General features: G+C 46.3%; 1 protein-coding gene across 2 annotated transcripts; it reads right to left on the reverse strand.

The window, feature by feature from the left end:
- Positions 1 to 634: 634 nt before the first annotated feature.
- Positions 635 to 9,737, reverse strand: Znf584 (zinc finger protein 584). Of its 2 annotated transcripts, none has more exons than XM_005002504.4 (3): positions 8,028 to 9,737; positions 7,611 to 7,737; positions 635 to 2,230 (listed from the first exon to the last, which is right to left on the reverse strand). In XM_005002504.4, the coding sequence occupies exons 1-3, from the start codon at positions 8,073 to 8,075 to the stop codon at positions 1,122 to 1,124; spliced, it is 1,284 nt and encodes a 427-aa protein (XP_005002561.1). In that variant the 5' UTR covers positions 8,076 to 9,737; the 3' UTR covers positions 635 to 1,121. The 2 variants fall into 2 exon arrangements, with proteins under 2 accessions (XP_005002561.1, XP_003467350.2); XM_003467302.5 differs by having other exon boundaries at positions 7,611 to 7,755; positions 8,028 to 9,736.
- Positions 9,738 to 12,520: the final 2,783 nt, after the last annotated feature.

The following is a 12,520-nucleotide window of genomic DNA, read 5'->3' on the forward strand; positions in this document are numbered from 1 at the left end:
CAGCCCTCACGCAGCTGGCTCTTTGGCTTGGTTTATGGGTAGTTCTCTCTTTAAAGATGAGGCTGTCCATGGTGGGCACTCAGGAGGCTGAGGCATAGCTTTACTGAGTTTGAGGTCACCCTGGGCTACACAGCGAGGCCCTGTCTTTAAAAAAAAGGAAGAAAGATGGTTGCCAAATCTTATCTTGTGGGCCTTGAGAACCCCTCTGCTCGCATCCTAAAAAAGTCCTTTGGCTGACTCTTACTAGCAAGCTTCACATGACCTCCTTCATGGCTTCCTGGTGAATACTTACACCAGCCAGACGTATGTGCAGTAAACAGCTGATGATGGTGAGTAGTACCAGGCCCAGTGGTGCAGTAATCCTAACACATCACACAGAGACCCTGGAGCCCCAGTTGGGTCACAGAAGCCACATCCCACAAGTGTATGGTCTTCTTGCTTAGTCCTAGGACCATGGTAAACTGCCACAGACAGCCCAAACAGTCTGGCTGGCCTCGACCACAGTGGTTGTCTATCACTCTGCTGTCTCCATCCAGACAGACAAGAGTCCAAGTACCCAGAAAAGCAATTCCTTCTACTCACAGTGACAGAGCCCCTACACACATACAGGAATCAGAACCCCAAGTACAAAATGTGACTTAACTAGGCTTTTATTGTCACATTTCCCAAGCAGCAGGAAGTATCCTCTACCATGGTGAACAAGGACCACAAGTGGTGTCAACAGTGTCCACAAAAATGGTAAGCCAGGTATGGAAGCTTCCAAGAGGATGGCTCAGCTCCTCATGGGCAGCATGGGGTCCTGTCCATGCCTCCCAGTCATGAGGAAGAAAAGGAGGCCTGTCATGGGCTCCACCATTCACAATTCACTCCTATGGAGGGGATAGGGCTAGATTACCTGGAGACAGGGGTGACTGACATGCACAGTGGGGACCTGCCTAGCATTGGAGAGGTGGGATGCTTTCTGTTGCAGGAGCTGGCACTGATATATAACCACCAGCAATTTGGGCAGGCACAGAATGCTGTGTAGCTCCCAAAGTTCCCCACATAGGTGGCATGTGTGGACTTTCCCAGGGTCAGGTGGAATACAGGGTGGCATGTGGATGTAGAAAGCCTCACTTCTTTCAGATGGCACCCTCATGAAGGCTGTTTTCCCCCTCTCCTGTTGGCAATGAGGTTTCTCCTGCTGAGGCAGCTGCCAGCTGCTGATGGCTTTTCTGCCAGTGCTGGCTTCCACAGGGCTCTGCAGTATGGATTTTATGGTGCTGGTGGAGGGAAGAACTGTGCTTAAAGGCTTTCCCACATTCAGCACACGCATAGGCCCTCTCCCCAGTGTGGAACTGCTGGTGCCGATTACGGTAGGAACGAGTGGTGAAGGTTTTCCCACACAGGCTGCACCCATATGGCCTCTCTCCAGTGTGGACCTTCCAGTGTTGGTACAGACCTGAGCGGGTCACATAGGTTTTCCCACAATGCTCGCATACAAAGGGCCTCTCTCCAGTATGGACTCTTTGGTGAAGAACAAAGCTCTTACTGTACTTGAAGAACTTCCCACACTCCTTGCACTCGTAGGGCCTTTCTCCGAGGTGGACCTTTCGATGCCGAATGAGGGTGGACAGCACACTAAAGGCCTTGCCACACCTGCTGCACTCATATGGTCGCTCTCCAGTGTGAGTCCTCTCGTGCAGCGCTAGAGCATCCTTGCGGCTAAAGGTCTTCCCACAGTCGCTGCACTGGAAAGGCCGTATGCCCGTGTGAATCTTCCGGTGCTTCCTCAGTTTGGATGCATAGCTAAAGGCTTTCCCACACTCACCACACACATGGGCATCTTCTTCAGGGGGGTCTTTTTGGTCATCAGGGTGGATCAAGTTCTTAGTAGGGGCACTTTTACCTGCTGGGCATCGGAAATGTCTCTCCTCAGGGTGGGCTATCAGGTGGTTAAGGACAGCAAAGGCCTTCAAGAACCTTTCTCTGCAGTTACTGCACTTAAAGGGTTTCTGCATGGCGTGGACACCATGCTGTGGCTCATGACTGTGGCTGGGGAGGGCTGGCTTGTGCTCAAGGCTCCCATACACCTTCCCATCACTGAGGGGAGCTGGAGGTTGGAGCAGGCCTGTAGTGGCTTGGTTGGCACCCTGCTCTCCACATGTGCAAAGCTGCTCTCCCACATGGATTCCAGAATTCTTCACCTGCTTGGGAGAAGATTCCTCATCCTTCACTCTACACAGGCAACCTGAAAGCAAAGAAGTCAGTTACTCAAACGGAACTGAAAGAAGGAAGTTACTTACATTATCCTTGTGGGACAAGCTCCATGGATCGCTGGGAGGTCACCCAGAAATATCTGGGTAAGTCTCTGCTGAGCCAGCAGACCTGAGCTCTACCAACTACAAAGTAGGAATGACTTGAACTGAAATGAAGACACAAAAACAGAGCTGGGCATGGTGGTGCATGCCTGTAATCCCATCACTCCAGAAAGCTGAGGACCAAAGACTGCAAGTCTGAGCCCAGCCTGGGCAACCTGTCAAGATCATGTCTCAAAATAAGAAAGGACTGTGTATGCAGCTCAGCAAGAAGGCCCTGGGTCCAATCCTCAATACTAAACAAACAGACCAGTGGTGGGCAGGGCAGGAAAGAGATGTAGGATCTCTGAAAATCTGCAGAGATTTCAGCAGGGACTCAGTAGCTCTTGTCAGTAATCAAGCATTGTGAAAAGGCAAACATTTAGTCCTAGCAAAATTTGACTATAAAATAGTAACTGAGGGGGCTGGGGATTTAGCTCAGTGGCATAAGCACCTGCCTTGCAAGCAGGCAGTACCAATATCCCCAGTACCAATAAAAAAAAAATAAAAAAAAAAAAAAGTAAATGGTGTTCATGTACTATTTAAGCATCAGCCTGTGTTCAAGTACTATTTAAAGATACATACATATCTTGTGTCACACACAGAATAGTCACTAGCATACAGCTATGCCCAAGAACAAAAAAACAGAAAGTGAGAAATAAGGCAAAGTGGCCAATCCAGAGCCTGAGAATCATACAATAGAGATGGCAAGACAGCAGTGTCTAGAGGGAGAAGATGGAAAATGAAGTGAAGTTGCTAACTACAACATCAAACCCAGTATACACACAAAGGCACAACTGTAAACCCAAAACTGTGACAGGCAAAGGCAGAAGGATCCAAGTTTGAGCCTATTTTGGTCAACCCCAACCCTAACTTCATCTCAAAACAAAAAACAAAACAAATGAAGTTTAATCCCTAACGGAATATGTGTATGTGTAAAATTGACATTTGTTTTACAAAAAACAAAAACAAAAAAAAAGCTCTCTTACAAAGCAAAATTGGCATAACTGACATAAGAAAGACAATTTAACAATAATTATTTGAGATTTCAATTTTTCATTTTTAGTAATGGGTAAAACCATGAAGAAGAAAATGAGAACATAGCAGCTTGGTCAACAGTGGAAAACAGCTAGTCCTGGCAACGTCTATGGAACATGTTAACTACCCACAGCAGGCCCATGTAACCTGCGTATCTCTGCATGCATATGAAACTAGCCCAAGAATAAACCATTTACTAGGACATACAATCCTCAACAGACATTTTTTTGTTTTGTTTTTTCGAGATAGGGTCTCACTATGCAGTTCGGGCTGATCTCAAACTCACTATGCAGCCAAGGCTGGTCTCGAACTCACAGGGATCCTCTTGCTTCAGCCTCTTGCTCAGATTATAGGGGTGCACCACCACGCTTGGCTGTTCCATAGACTTTTAAAAACGTGAAGTCTTGTGGGGCGTGGGATTTAGCTCAGTGGAGTAAGCGCATGCCTGGCAAGCACAAGGTCATGAGTTTAATCCTCAGTACCAAAAAAAAAGAATTGAAGCCATACAAAGTATATTCTTTGTTCACAAAGGAATTAAAACAAAGAGAAATTTATGGAATTTAAACAAAATACTCCTAAGTAACCAAAAGGGATAGAAAAAAAATCACATAAAGTTACAAAGTCTTTGCCAATATTCTTTTTGTTTGTTTGTTTGCTTGTTTTGTGGTACCAGAGATCAAACTCATGACTTCACGCTTGTCAGACAGGTGCTTACGCCACTGAGCTAAACCTCTGGCCCAAAGTACTTTGAGATGAGTGAGAATGAAAATACAACACATCAAAAGTTATGAGTTTGGTTGCTTTGCCAAAGCAACCAAAGAAAGGAAATACAAACAACCATATTTCTTCCTTTTTTTTTCTTTTTCTTTTTGCAATGCTGGGGATTGAACCCAGGGCCTCACATATGCTAAGCAAGTACTCTGCCACTGAGCCACATTCCTACCCTCAAATACCCAATAAAAGATCTCACCTGTCATGTTGCCTCTTGCCTGCCTGTTATCTCAACACTCTTGAGACTAAAGCAGGAGGATCATGAGTTGGAGGCTAGCCTGGGTTACATTGAGACCATGTCTCAAAACAAATGGAAAAAAAAAAAAAAAACTAGGTGTGGTGGCATATGCCTAATCCCAGCACTTTGGAGGACTACACAGCAAAAATAAATAAGTAAACAAAAAGATTAAAAGATCTCTAATAACGTAACTAAACCTCAAAGAATAAGAAAAATAACTAAACCCAAGAAATATATGATATACAGAATAAAAAAATAAAATTAACAAAACCCAAATTTGATCCTTCTAAAAATCAGCAAGGTGATAAACCTATACCTAGATTAGTGGTAGCAAACCTATAGCACACATTCCACAGCGGGCTGTTCACATCACTGAAAGCTCTGAAAGGTTCACCATTACTGAGCTAGATGATGTGAAAGAGAGCAAACAGAGGAAAGGGAGAGGCAGGAAATGAACACATAAGAATTGTTTTATCTGGCCAAACTTGAAGCTAGAATCACCCCAAAAGCTGTGATAGGGGAGTTTGAATAAAGGCCTGTTCCAAAGAAAGAAGCACTAGCCGGGGGTAGTGGCGCATGCCTGTATTCCTAACACTTGGGTGGCTGAGGCAGGAGGATCATTGTAAGTTTGAGGCCACTTTGGGTTACAAAGTGAGCTCAAGGCCTGCCTGAACTGCATATGAGATCCTGTCTTGAAAGGAAGGAAAGAAGAAAGGAAAAAAAGAAAGAAAGAAAGAAACACTACAGTCCTAGGTGATTAGTCCAAAGTGTTTACAGACCCTGAAGTATAGCTTCAGGAGGATGGCAAGAGAAAGATGTCTCACCTAGACAGGTCCGCAGTGAGGGAATCAGGGTGCTATTAGGGTTGAGAACTTAGGCCAGTGTGGAGAACCTATGCATGCATGCCACAGCAGGCTGTTTGTATCACTGAAAGCTCTAAAAGGTTTTCCATAACTGACTCAGGCTAAGGGCCAGGGCCAGTTTCTGCCAGTGTTTTGGCAACATCTTAAATACCTTTGTCAGTTCCTGTGGTCAAGGTCCTGGCTTGGGCTGAAACCTGCTGGGAAAACCTGCGGCTGGCTGGGTGTCCCAGTGGTCAAGGCACTCTGTTCTTCTGTCAGGGAACAAACTACCAAAACTGACTGAAGAAGAATAGAAAATATAAATAAACTTAGGGAAGGGAGAAAAATGGGGAACAAATAAGAAGCAAGATATACTACGAACAGGTACAAATTCTTTATGATTAATGTTATCATTATGTACATCTAAAATATACCAATAAAACTTTTTAATGCAAAAAAACCTCACTTGTAAAACAAATAAATAAATAAACCTAAAGAATTCTGTTGTTTAAAAAAGTCCCCCCTCAACACAAAGACCAGGTCCAGATGGCTTCAATGATGAATACTAATAGTACTAAAGTAAGAATTGGGGGGGGGGGGCTACCGGGGATCCAACTCATGATCCTGTGCTTAAATCCCTGGCCCTCTAAAAGTAAGAAATAATACCAACACTTCATAAACTCTTCCTGAAAATAGAAAACATTTCCCACCTTGTCATCAAAACCAAAATTACTGGGGCTGGGGATTTAGCTCAGCGGCATAAGCGCCTGCCTTGCAAGTGTGTGGTCGTGAGTTCGATCCCTGGTACTGATAAAAAAGAAAAAAATTTAAAAAAAAATTACTTTCATACTTAAAATTACCCTCTTATGTTACAAGAAAACTATACTACTGATAGGTTCCATGAATACAATGCAAAAATTCTCAAAGTTTTAGTAATCTAAATCCAGTAACACATAAAAATGTTATATGCCATGACAGAAGAAATTTATCCTATTAATGCAAAGCTGAACACATACCAATTCAAAGAACAAGGACAAAAATCACATGATTATTTCAACAAATGTGGGAAAAGTATTTGACAAAATCTAATGACCTTTCATGACAAATGTACTCAACCAACTAGGAAAGGAAACAAGGTTCTGCATATAAAATGGGCACCTGCAAAAACACAAACACCTAACATCAACAGTGAAAACAATGCATTTCCCTTAAGATCAAAACAAGGATTCTACCCCAGGATTTCAGTCAGTAAGGCAAAGGAAGAAGTAAAACTACCTCTAGTCATGAGTGACAAAATTCTATAAAAAGAAAATACTAAGGAACCCATTAAACAACTATTAGAACTAAAAATTCAACAAGGTTTCAAGATACAAAATATACAAAAATCAAATGTATTTCTACAACCACCAATGAACATTCTAAAATAAAATTAAGAAAACAGCAAGGCATGTTCGTGCACACCTGCAATTCCAGCAGGAGGATCACCACCATTTCAAAATTAGCTTGGGCTACACAGGAGTTCAAGGCCAACCTGAACTACATATGGAGACACTGTCTCAAAAAAGAAAATAAATCAGGCACGGTGGTGTATGCCTGTAATCCCAGCACTGTGCAAGGTTGAAGCAGGAAGATTATAAACTGGAGTCCTACCTGGGCAACTCGGTAATTTAATGAGACTCTATCTCAAAAAACAGGAACAAAAGGGTAATCTCAGAACTCAGGAGGTTGAGGCAGGAGGAGCAACTGGAGTTCAAGGTCAACCTAAACTACATAGCAAGGCCCTGTCTTTAAAAAAAAAAGAAGAAGAAAACGGGTTGGCAATGTAGCCCTGTAGCCCAGTGTGAAGGCCCTGTGTTTAATCCCCAGTACTACACATAACACACATAAAAATAGACATTCTGTACACTTAAGTACAAGATAGTGTAGAAAAAAATTTAAAGAGCTACATTAATGGAAAGAAATACCATGTTTGATCTAAAAGACCTAAGATGGCAGTAGTGCCTCCAATGATCTACAGATTCAAACTTATGGTTCAAGGCTGGTCCAGGGAGGGCTCTGTAAAATATCTTTTGGAGGAAGAAAGCAAAATCTAGAGCACACAGGAGTCATGTCTTCAGCACAGTCACAGAACGCAGGACGCAGAGCTGAGTGAAATTTGATGGCCAATCTGTGCAACAACTGACCCACGAATCCTGCTCCATTAGCCCCTTAAGAAAAAAAACAGATGTTTGGGCTGCTAAATAGGGCTGCTCTGAGAGAGGCAGGAAGACACACGGCCCAGTCCTGGCACCTACAATACTTACTGCAGAGAACCAGGAAGATGTCTGGTGTGGACAGACCTTCTCCCGGGAAGGAAGCACAGGCTGTCCGATTTCAGGGACTTACCCAGCGAGCTGATGAGTGCGAAGTTCTCCAGCATCACGTCACGGTACAGGCTCCTCTGCGCCAAACTGAGGAGCCCCCATTCCTTCTGGGAGAATCGGAGGGCCACATCCTCGAACACCACCGAGCTCTGCAGTGACGGGTTTGGCTGAGATGAGGTCAACGGCGGGCAGAAAACACACAGATGCGGACTGACGACCTGTGCTTAGGATCCTGCAGGCGCCCACTGGGCGTCGCTCCCTAAGGGCCCCGCCCCAGCCCCGGCCCTCCTTCAACCCAGATCTTCACCTCAGAGGGGCAAGGGGCCCTTGGGTGTCCCAGGCAACACTGCCGCGACGGCCCAGCAAGGGCCCCGTCCTAGCTCCCGCCTGCCGAATCCCGCCTGAGCCCCCTCCCCCCGGCCCGGCGACTCGCGCTCACCTGTGCCGCGTTGACCATGGGGCCTGCGCGCGGGACGGGTAACGCCATCCTTCTGAGCAACGCGGCTAGCGAAAGCTGGACCCGCGCCTCCGGAAGCCTCGCGGCACCACTCTGAGCGTGACCCCGAGTCTCAGGTAGACGCAGTCCTAGCGGCGCCGGCAGAGGTACGGTGGCGAGACCTTTTCCTGACCCGGGCGACCTGGGACGTAGTCCAGGAACCCACCGCCCACAGCTGACAGAAAACACGCCCGCCGCACCGGAAGTCCCGCGTAGCGCCTACAGCCAGTGGCTAAAGTCATCTCCCCGCTACCCTGCAAAGCTCCTGGTCGTTGCCGAGGCAATGGAGGGTGGGCAGGCTAGCTGCAGGAGGTCACATGCAAACTACATTTCCCATAAAGCATTCCGCTTGGCGTCCGTACAGACGGACCAATGACGGCCCAGGAGGCCCTGGCCAGGTCGCTCATGTAGGGGCGGGACTTCTGGTTGTTGACTACGCAGTGGCTTCCGACTCTCCAGAGTTGTAGGTGGTTGGCTTCTGTTCCCCAGTCGCGTCCAGCGGGCTACTCAGGCTCCCGAAGACCCAAGTGGAGAAGGCTCGCGAGGCGAGAGAGTTCCGCCTCCGTGCCGCGGAGAATGTCTTCCCCGACCCCCGCCGTTCCGCTCCAAGGTTCCCCCGCAGAGGTGTCCGGGCGCGCCCCTAGCGTCTCGTCGCGCTTACGGGGCGGTTTGGGAGGCTTGGGAAAGATTGTCGCTGGGTGTGCGCCAGACGTGGAGTCGGCATCGCATGCTAGCTCGGTGTGCCGCTGGAGGCCGTGGGTGTGTGTTGATGCATCGCGGCTAGGTCTCGGATGTGCAGTCTTGGGTGCCCCACAACCACTCTGGAGACAGCAGGGTCAGGCCGCTGGCATCCTCCTCCACCCAAAGCAGCTCTGGTTTTTCCAGTGTTGCCTTTGGTGTTCATGGGAACACCACACCACCTCCTCTCCCAAACAGCTGCTTGAGCACCCTGGCGCGTTTTCCCCAGGAGTTTCAAATGCCCGAGGTCTGAGTCAGAAGTTTGAATCTTAGCCGGTGCTGTCCAGTTCAGTCGCTTTCTCTTATTACGGTGTTCAGGAGCATGATCGATAGAAGACAGCACCAGAGGGAACTTTAGAAGACACACAGTTTTATTACGTTAGCGGGCTGAAGGGAATCTCGGTTCCAGATCATCAGCCCTAAGACAGCTTTGGGGTTTGTTTCTGTAGTTTTGCAAGCAGGAAGTACATAAGGCAGATAATATAATATCTTATGGTTGGTTACAAATCAATTGCTAGGCAGAATTTACTCTTACAGAAACAGCAAATATTTGAGATTAATACATACAACATAGAGAAAGAATCCATCATTGTCTGAGACAGCGCATAGGTGTCCTTGAATTACAGCCTCTGGGACTTGGAAGTAAGAGAAACGTTTTTTCCTGTCTGAGCTACATTTACCTTGCAATTGGCACTCGAAGTGTCAGGGCTTTTTAAGTATGTAGCTTTCTAGCCATAGATACAGGCTGTATCTCTTGTCTCACCCTTGAACAGTGTTGGAAATATGCTTTCATTGTTGGATGTGTGATCATTTTTTTATGCCTATATCTTTAATCTAAACCACTACTTTGAAGATAACAATACGCAGTATATTAACTAGTGTTGATCTCCTTTTTTGTTTTGAAATTTTGTATCGTTTTTCTTTTTTGTTTTTAAAATTTAAAAAACGTATTTTTAGTATTGGAAATACAACTTTTAAATTTTTCTCTACATTAAAATAGCTTCTTGGTTGTAGAACTTCAGAGCTCTTCCTGGGAGCTCACCCTAGACAATGTAAAGTCCAGGGTTTTTGTAAACATGGATTATTCTCACACTGGGGTCTGTCATGGGGTAGGGTAGCCTCTTCTGGGCAGAGCTTTTCTTTCTTTTCTTTTTGAGACAGAGTCTCACGATGCAGTTCAGGTTAATCTTAAGCTCATTTTGTAGCTCAGGCTGGTCTTACAATGATCCTCCTGCCTCAGCCTCCTGAGTGCTGGGATTACAGGTGTGTGCCACCACACCTGGCTACCTGGGCAGAGCTTTACAAACCAATTGTCCTCCACAAGGTTGGTGGCAATATGGATATTCCACCATCACATCATGACAAAGATGAACTGAAAACCAGCTGTAGGAACTGGAAGTGGATGCCTGTAATTCTAGGATCACAAGTTTGAGTGCAACCAGGACAATTTAGCATCCTGCCTTACCAAAAAAAAAAAAAAAAAAAAAAAAAAAAGAGCTGGGTATGTAGGGTTTGTTTTGTTTTGATGATTTAGGGTCTCAAGATATGTTTTGGGCTGGCCTTGAATTCACCACATAGCCCAAGTTGGCTTCAAATTTACAGAAATCCTGCCTCAGCCTCCCGAGTCCTAGAATTACAGACACATGCCACCACACCTGGCTTAGATATGTAGCTTAGTGTAAAAATCCTGGGTTCAGCACCAAATACTACCCCCCCCAAAAAAAAACCCAGGATGGGCATGGTAGCCCACACCTGTAATTCAAGCATTCAGGAAGCTGAGGCAGGAGGATCGTTGAGAGTTTGAGACCAGCTTGGTCTACAAGGACAGCCTGCACTGCATAGTGACATCCTGTCTCAAAAAGACAATAAATAAAAATTTTTTAAAAAATAACCACAGCTTATACAGTCCCAGTGGAGATATGGTCCTGTCTGTTCCCAGAGATGGGCTTTTCTTACACCTAATGCCTGGCTCATCCCCTCTGGAGTCTTGCAAACTCCTTTCTGGTTTTTTCATCCTCTTGACAGCTCTTGACTCCAGTGCCCTGGCCATGCCCCCTCCCTCTGTCCCCTCTCTGTCCTTGGAACTCTCTGTGCAGTGTTCATCTCGGCTTTGGCAGTCTTCTTCCTTGGTGACACCTGCATGTTTTCACCAGGGGAGGGGAGCACAGGTGGTTGTCTCCTTCACTTCTGGTCAGTAGACATGGATTGCTCCGGGATGGATTTTTTTTTTTTGTACTGAGTGATCGAATTAAGGATCTCACACTTGCCAAGCAGGTGCTTGTGCTTCTGAGCTAAACCCCTGGGCCTCTAGGATGGATTCTTACCAACTTATTTCCTCTCCACAGGATTGGAGAATAAAGTCCATGTTTCTCCAGCTGGAGCAGTGAAAGCACTGATTTATGGGCTAGACTGATTTGAAACCAGGGGTGGTACAAAAAGTCCAAAGAGGCTCAATCAAGGAATTACAAACAGGGTGAGAGTGTCCTTGGAGCTGAGCTATTCTCAGGTCTGAACTATGTGGTTACCAGGTATGGGGCCTCACCTGGATTCTTGTCCTAAATCAGGAGTTGAGTGAGATACCCAAAAGCAGCTTCAGGATGAAACATTTGAAAGAGAAAAGTACAGATGCACGCCACAGGGTGGGAGGAGGCCTGTGAGAAGAGCTCTTGGTTGAGGGGCTTGGTGTTCAGTTTTAAGCCATAGGGTTGGGCACCGGGTTAATGTGAGGTGTCTCAGTCTGATAAGCATTTTGACTCAGCCCCTCCGTCAGGCAGCAGAGTTTTTGGCATTTTATAGTCCTTGTCATGTCAAAGACTATAAAGGATTCATGTCATCCAAAGCACACAGGAGGATGTCAAATCTGCATAGTCAGCGATGTGGTAGTTAGGGCTGATGCAGTCCACCACTGGGCACCTGCCCTGGGGCTTTCAGTGTATAAGTTGTTACCTGGTTACCATTTCCTGTTGTATTTACCCTCAGAAATACTCAGAAGGTGGCTTCGGTGCCAGAAAGTAGGGTACATGGCAACTTGCCTCTGTACCTCATGTCTGAGTACTGTGGACACCAGCCTGCCACTTTATCCTCCTAATTCCATGCTGAACAGTCACCTTCCTGTCTATTTACTCTGACTGCTGTTCCTGCCGTCCCCACCTCTCCTCTGTTACAGTCTGGTTCTAGAACACTGGACACTCTTGAGTATGTCATAGGCTGATATATATCCTAGTTATTGAAAACCTGTTCCTCTGTGAGGAAGGTTTGTTCCCGCCCATGGGTGAGGCAGAAGTGTGTGAGATCGACCACAGCGCAAGGTTCAGAGGCTATGCTTGCTCTGGGTAACAGATGCGGGGAGCTGCACCAGTCTGATCCTAGGCAGGATCAGATGGCTTCCTCTGCCTGCCATGCACAGGCTACCAGTGTTTGTCTGGCATTGCCTCCTTGGGCCTTCCCTTGGTTGTATTTTCCTAACTCAGATTTGCTGGAGACTGCAGAGTCAGGGGATGAGATGATGAAGCCGTAACAAGGAGAGACTAGGTGACTGGTTTCTGGACCTCTGCAACAGGTTTCTGGGGCAGATCCTAGCAAATCCTCTTTTCAGCGCTGCTTAGGACTATGAAACCCACTGTATGAACAGGAAATCTAACTGCTGCCGCTTCATCACAATCACCGTAGCTCCTCAAGCTGAGCTGTAGGCCGCATAG

This window comes from Cavia porcellus, unplaced genomic scaffold, assembly GCF_034190915.1.
Source record: "Cavia porcellus strain 051 isolate PalLab524CR breed Dunkin Hartley unplaced genomic scaffold, mCavPor4.1 scaffold_7, whole genome shotgun sequence".
NCBI classification, from domain to species: domain Eukaryota; kingdom Metazoa; phylum Chordata; class Mammalia; order Rodentia; family Caviidae; genus Cavia; species Cavia porcellus.